Source organism: Polypterus senegalus, chromosome 1, assembly GCF_016835505.1.
Source record: "Polypterus senegalus isolate Bchr_013 chromosome 1, ASM1683550v1, whole genome shotgun sequence".
Classification (NCBI taxonomy): Eukaryota; Metazoa; Chordata; class Cladistia; order Polypteriformes; family Polypteridae; genus Polypterus; species Polypterus senegalus.
Window position 1 is genome coordinate 197,836,879 of NC_053154.1, and position 7,468 is coordinate 197,844,346.

The following is a 7,468-nucleotide window of genomic DNA, read 5'->3' on the forward strand; positions in this document are numbered from 1 at the left end:
AAGGTACCTCTGACAGAATAACCCCAAAGGGTTCCCTAACCCCTTCTTGATCTCCAAAGTCGCAGCAGGAGCAAACCCCAGAAATACTGCTAGTCCTGGGCTTAAAATACCTACTGGAATTAGTACTTAGAGCTAGATGTTATGCAACAGATGGGAGGATGAAAGGCCAGAGAGCTAGGAGAAAAGCTGGGAAGAGTAACCAAAAGGATATATAACTCCGTGAATAAGTATAATAGGCACCTTACTTGATGGCAAGGGTTAAGCCCTAAATAGACCAGAGCAGAATGAATTTGTTTGTTATTATTGAATTTCATCTTCTAAACCGTGTATCCTTCTGCTTATTCCTTATTTTTCAAATAAAAAACCCTTTCTTTTACATCTTACACATTCTTTTGGCCTCTTTAGCATCAATTGGGTTTGGGCCAGCTCAGAAGTACAACCTAAAGGCCATAATACCAATTATAAGATGCTGCTTCATTTCACTATCTACACTAAAAAGGATCACTAAAGATGTGAGAAATAATTAAGTCATTTTAAAAAATAACATTTCTTTAGAAAAAATACATCTGCATGTTTTTGCAATCTGTTTAGTCCTACACAGTGTCAAAGAGATACAGTTTTATATAAATCCATTATCAGCTGCTAGACTAAAATCCATTCTGGACAGAATACCAGACCAGCTGCAGTCAAACTGATAAACATTCATCCTGAAGCAAGATGCCACGTAGCACTTAATGTAGATGCCACTATACATCTTCGGAATATGAAAGGGAACTGTAGTAATCTGAGAAGACTTACAAAACAGGAATAACAGAGAAATTAAACACAACATAAACCATGCCTGATCTGTTTTCAAACCTTCTATGAAGCATTCCCAGAAAAATACAAACTAATAAAAACTATCCATCCATCCATTATCCAACCCGCTATATCCTAACTACAGGGTCACGGGGGTCTGCTGGAGCTAATCCCAGCCAACACAGGGCGCAAGGCAGGAAACAAACCCCAGGCAGGGCACCAGCCCACCGCAGTAATAAAAACTAGTACATTTCAATCAAAACTGACAGGCAAAACAAAATAAAATAAAGATTACATTTCTCTGGTATTAAATTGATGAACCTGCCTTCAGGAACAATTTACTTCTGCCTCTAGCACAGAAACTTCTTTTGGTGTTTGACTGGCACACCATGACTGGAAGAGCTAACTTTGTCAAACAATTTCTTGTGCAGTAACCTCTTGTGCAGTGGCTGCAGGTTTTCATTCTAACCCTTTTCCTAATTACTGACCAGTTTTTACTGCTAATCAAATTATTTTCCCCTTCATTTTAATAGCCCTGTTTGTAAGGATTCAGTGTTCTGAATTGATTACTTTCTTCATTAAATGACAGTCAAACAGAAATGAGACATGGAACAAGCCAACAAATGACCAGCTAAATCGGGGCTTCAAACTCGAACCAATTTCACTCCAATCACTTTCTTAATGAGAAGTCGATTCTTTCTCTTAAATAAACTCATTATTTAATTCCATGGCTTGTTGCTACTCTCATTCTGCCACAGCACACATTTCCAAATTTGCTGATTTTCTGTTTTTTCTAAGAACACTGTCCAAATGTTTTGGTGACCTTAGAGATCAACTTTACTGAGACCTTCACCTTTCTTTATTTTCAGATATTGTGTGATTGGCACAGGTGAGCTGGTCATGTGGCGGCTTGTTTTGTGTCTCATTATTATTTGGCTGCTAATTAAGGAAAAAGAAACAATAAAAGGGTCTGAGTCAAATGAATTAAAATTAAGGCAAAAGGCAATAACTGGTCACTAATTAAAAAGATGGTTGGAATGAAAACCTGCAGCCACTGCAGCCCTCCAGGCCTTGAGTTCGACACCCATGTCCTTGAACATCTCATTAACCCCAAGTGAACTAGTTAAGCACCACCACTTTTTTTAGTATTAACTGGCAACTTGCTCTAATCATTATTTTTTATATACTCTATTAATCTCCAAGGAAAAATCTTTATGGATGGAAATTCTGGGAACCTAAATTTCTGTCTGTCTAAATCAACAATGAATTTTGAAAAATGAGTTGTTAAGTTTAGGCATATTTTAAATTTCAATTTTCTAATTTTTTTAAATATCCACCTTAACAAAACAGTGTCTATGTGCCTGTCCATGTGTCTGTCCGGTTGCTATGTCTTTGTCACTACAAAAGATGTACATCACAAATATTTTTAGTAATAAAATGCATTGCGTTTGTGATTCCAATAGAGGGCCCATCATAAAAATTAGCACTGCTTTTACGAATCTTATACCAAATGGTATATGCATTGCATGGTGCACTGCAAACTTTTAACGCTGAGGTCCACATTGATTACTTACTTCAGCTCATCTTCAGCTTAGATGGGTAGCAGAGCTACTTCACAAAATAAAAACTCTGGTTCAGCTGTTCTGATACTCATTTCTAGCGACCCCATGTGGCTGCTGGTGTTTCTTCAAACAGCTTCTGTTTTAATTAGACTCCTAGCCTATTTAGGTGAACTGTCATTTACAATTTTCTAAATTCTGGAGTCAGTGCATAAATTCCAAGATAAAGCTTAGTATTCTTTTATTAGAATGTACCAAACATTTACAGTAAGATACAATAAGATATTTTTTTAATTTATTGTTAAGACTGTCATCATCATATTGATTTTCATTCTGCTTTTCCTGGCGTTTTAGTTATTTAATACATTATTTATATAAATAAGCATGCAAGTGGATTTGACATTTGGAGTAGAAGCAGCCTTTTAGTCTTCAATGTCAATGTCAACATCAATGTTGTTTACTCAAGTATCTGTTCTGCTCATTGTTAATTATCATTATGAGGATATAATTAAGGAAACAAACCATACAGAAAGAAGGAAAGTAATAGGGAAACAACAAAAGAGAGTTTAAAGCTATAACAAAAATACTAATATTTATAAATCCCTTAATACTTAAAAATCACACTGTGCACTTTTCTGAATGCAGAATAAGAGAAGATAAAAAGACCAGCTAACCAGGTAAATAAATGAGATCAAAAAGAGGGAAAACGGCTCATTGATTGTGAAAATGGTTTGAGCAAAAATATGAAGGCACGTGGGATCCCCAGCAATGACTTGAAAATCACTGCTCTTGTTTTTCCAATTATATGACATAGAACTAGCTACTTTAATGTCTTATTTCCGGGCTTTTCAAATAAAGTAAATGGTTTCAAAACTTGGACCAATCACTGTGAATCAGTATGAACATGCCCTGCAATGGACAGGTATCCCATTAAGGCTGAATCCAACCTTCTACCATAATCACTGAGGTTTTAGCACACTTTAAAACTAGAATTGAATAAATTAATTTGTAAAATGGATGAAAGGATGAACATACTTTTATATTTTGGAGAAAATAACCCTGGATGGGTCACCGACTCATTGCAGGGAGCACATGCACAGATATTCAAATTAATTTATCTAGAGTCAGTTTATTGTTGGAAATTAACTGAAGGATCCCATATGTAAAAATACAGAAAAGTCTATTATTTAGAAATTCATAGAGACAATGTGTCATACCTTTGGTCCATTTATATTTTAAAACCAACTGACAGGATGCCATAGCTGAGACACCTTAAACTATCACTTAAATAGTTATGCCCACAGGAAATGCAATTTGTGTTGATTAAAAGCTCTTCTATGACTCTTCCTGTTATAACAGCATCTAAAAGGCAAAGGCACGCAAGTGTGGCCTAAACACAAACATTAAATTACAGGGCTGCAGGTTCAAATCTCATTCCTGATGCATGAAGTGAGTAACTCAGTTAACACACCTTTGCTTCAAATGTAGGAATATGTATTTCTTTCTGGTTTATTGCACAAATAAAGTAATTAAGGGTGGTGCATACTTTGAAACCCACTGCTTAGAGATTATCTGAAATGTACTTTTGCGAAACAGGTCAATGCAAAGGGCAGATATAAATCATAACACAGCCACATCAGATGGGTTTAAGAAAAACTGGGTATATGTTTTTTCATTGTGGTATGAAACACTAAAATCTAAACTTGCAGAAAAATGTATAACAATTAATGCACAGACAGACACAAGAAATGATTAGTAAGTAAAGTTTGCTCCAGTGGTAGAAAGAACAGGAAGTACAGAATTACAAGATGTCGCTGTTGCTGTGCTAAATCAATACTTTCTCATTTGGAAAAACATTTAGAAAACAAATCTGGACAGTTTGATAGGAATAATTTCAGTATTCTTCCTTATACCTGACTTAGAATGTACTCTGCTCTCAATATTAAAGTATTTTGAAAAACATACCTGAGAAGTGAGTTTGTCTCCAGCATCAAACATATCAACATATCAAAAGAGATATTAACTGCAAGATTTGAGGTATTCTTAAAATAGTTACTAAATTAGTAGACTTTTTAGTGTCATGTATAATAGTAACATTTTCTCAGAGGCTGTAGTATATGTTTTTTGACTATTTAGTCATTTGTGATGGTCTGACAGGTTCAAATGTATGCAGTTACATATGCAAAAGCTTTACAATTGCATCATTCTGTGTTCAATTTCATTACAGAATTAGGGTTAAATGTTCCAGTATAGCATAAAGGTACCATGCAGTACACCTGACATTAAAGTATTTCAAGTTTCTATAACAATGAAAACACTACTCAGTCTCCTAGACTTGTCTTAGCTAATGTCTGAATATCAGCTGTTCTGTATGATTTGATTTAAGACTGCAAATTTCAGTCTGAACCCTGATGTATTATGTGTGTCAGAAATATCTTTAGCTGTTGATACCATATATAGGGATAGGTATTTCTGGCAGGTTTGTTTGTTTTTTTTACCTAGATCAGCATATTTGAATAGTGCTTACCATACAGGGAACTAAATGAAACAAAGATTAGACTGGAGACATTTTATAACATTATTTAACACAAAACATTTGGTATCAATCACAATATGTAGGGCAAAAAGCATCAAAGGAAAACACTCAATTCTTAGAGACAGAGGACCAGAAATCGTTTTAAAAGTCAACTGATCAGATCTGCAGAAAAACTTAAATGTATTCAAACAGATATTACCACCTGAACTGCACATTTTTGCTAAAACAGTAAATATGCGAATCCAGTATGCTTACTCACATAGCCACAAAAGAACTGAGGAGACCTCCCTGAGCGACCCTCCAGACAGCCCGTGTTCTGACTTGGACCAGCCAAGTCCTGCTTTGTTAAGCCTGGAGTTTATATAGTCTTGGCACAATGCCTTTGATTGGGAAATAAGTTCCTTGTCAACCGGTGACCGTTCAAATGCCTCCATCATCTCTGCTGCAAAAACTGAAGATCTTCGAAGCATCTCCATTCTGATGAAGACTTACACTTTTGTAAATAATAAGCAGTGGCGTTGTCACTAAGATGTCCTTATGTCCTTATCACAACAGTGATCCTTCCAAAAGATGTAGATTTAAGAAGATCAAATCAAATTAATCCCTCAGACTTCAGCTGACAGTGAGATTTTGCTGGATGTGAAAGTGCCTTAACCTGAATAATGTAAAAGAAGGACAAACACCATACTCTTTACAGAATTCACAGATACTGTACATTAGTTGAACTAAAAATCATAACATCAACGACGTACCGTATTATGAGCCACCTAAGACTGTACTGATTTTTTATTTACAAAAAATACAGTAAATTACTGTTGCATGGCAGTCCCATATCATCCCCCAAATCTGAAATGAAAACCAAGCCACTAGTTAAGTATATACAAGCGCACAGCCCACAAAAATTTATCCGCCCCCATATCGTCATTTCGCACACCATTTTAATTTTAGTGCATGTCTTCAGTTTAGCCATTAATGTCACGCGAGATATTCAGTCTGCTGCTAGGTCGTAAGTGAGCTGCCGGAGTTCCACATACTTAAGGGACGGGCTGAGACGGGCGCAAGGACGAGCCCTATCCAGGTTTCAGAATCAATAATATTGACAATTAATTGTACAGCGCGTATACTTTAGAGCAAAATAACAATTTCCCTGCGAGTTCAATGTTAAAGCGTGTCACTTCTTCAAGATGCTCAGACACCGCGAGCCCCATGCGCCGAAAAAAATGGTGTGTGCATTTAAACCTCGCCAATTTGTAAACAGATTTCACTCGTGGCACAGTCTCTCACAATAAAAGCGCAACCAAAAGATGCAAGTCCTAGGCTTTTGCAATGCACGCCGTGGCGTTCGGTCGCGTGGGCGGTGCACTCTTTTTGGTGTGGTAAAGAAAACAAACTCCAATCTAGTTACTGTAACTGCTGTTAAAATAATTTGTGGTAAAATTAATGCGTCTGTACCTCTCCAGCTCCCCTAAAACGGCGGAGGGCACGGCTTCTGACCGCGCTGACGAACTACAGTCGTGCGCTTGAACTTGCGCTGTTTCCCGCTTACCCTTTGGGTGCTCACGCGCGTGCACGACACGCACTGCACACTCGCTGCCAAGGAGGATCCTCGCGCGCCGATAGACACGTCCCAATTGCCACAGCACTGGAATCAGAGAGAGTTCGTTCACATAAGGTTTTCCCTTCTAAGGAGAATGATTTAATAGGGTGGGCGGGGTGAGGAAAGCCCGTAAGTCTTCGATAGCTCCACCTCTGCATGTTATCAACCATCAAGGCGGCGGTGGGTTAGGCATCTCCACACTGTAAAATGCCCTTGGGTGAACGTTTTGGCCAAATCTCTTTCGCTATTCAGGCTTCAATGACTGCCTTCTCCTGCCGTATTTATTTCCGTTTCAAACCATTGTTTCATTGTTGGCGACTCGGTTTGCCTCAACTGTTTGTAGAACGAAATCTACATGAAGGTGTTTCACATAGCACATTTAGTACTAGAGTGTTGTACCGTGTTAGCCATTATGAATGTAGTGAAAAGTCAAGCAAAATGACACCTTACATTTAAGATTTCTCACTTAAAGGTTTTCCAATGCTGTCTCTATCCTGGTGTCTATTTAAGCACAGGGAACTCCAGTTTCTGTATTGCATCTTGCCTGAAGAAGGGGCCTAGTTGCCTCGAACGCTTGCATATTGTAATCTTTTAGTTAGCCAATAAAAGGTGTCATTTTGCTTGACTTTTCACTACATAGCACCTTTAAAAGGCAACACTTTCAAGTCTATTTATAAAGTAATAAAGCAATTAAGAGCAAGATCGGAAGGAAGTGGCATTGTTTTTAGACAGTAAAGTATACAGAGGGCTAATACAAAATAGGCAAGTACAAGATGAACAGTATTTTATATACTGTAGCTCAGTTATTTAGTTGACACTATGGTGCTTTACATATGCACAGTTGCTCTACAGTTGTTTACATACGTTTTACTGAATTGGAGTATAGGTAAATTAATTGACTTCTTCAGGATTACAGGAAGGAACGTTTCATTTTGTCATAAGTTCATTATTAGTATTTCAGACCAGTCATTAACAAGA

General features: G+C 37.2%; 1 protein-coding gene across 3 annotated transcripts in view; it reads right to left on the minus strand.

The window, feature by feature from the left end:
• LOC120537514 (bcl-2-related ovarian killer protein homolog A-like) overlaps positions 1–6,566 on the minus strand; it is a 58,114-nt gene extending 51,548 nt beyond the window's left edge. For 2 of the 3 annotated variants that reach the window (XM_039766515.1, XM_039766532.1), the window contains exons 1-2: positions 6,440–6,566; positions 5,153–5,548 (exon numbers count right to left, since the gene is read on the minus strand). In XM_039766515.1, the coding sequence (XP_039622449.1) occupies positions 5,153–5,369 (217 nt within the window). In that variant the 5' untranslated portion in view covers positions 5,370–5,548; positions 6,440–6,566. The other variant, XM_039766523.1, reaches the window with a different exon arrangement.
• Positions 6,567–7,468: the final 902 nt, after the last annotated feature.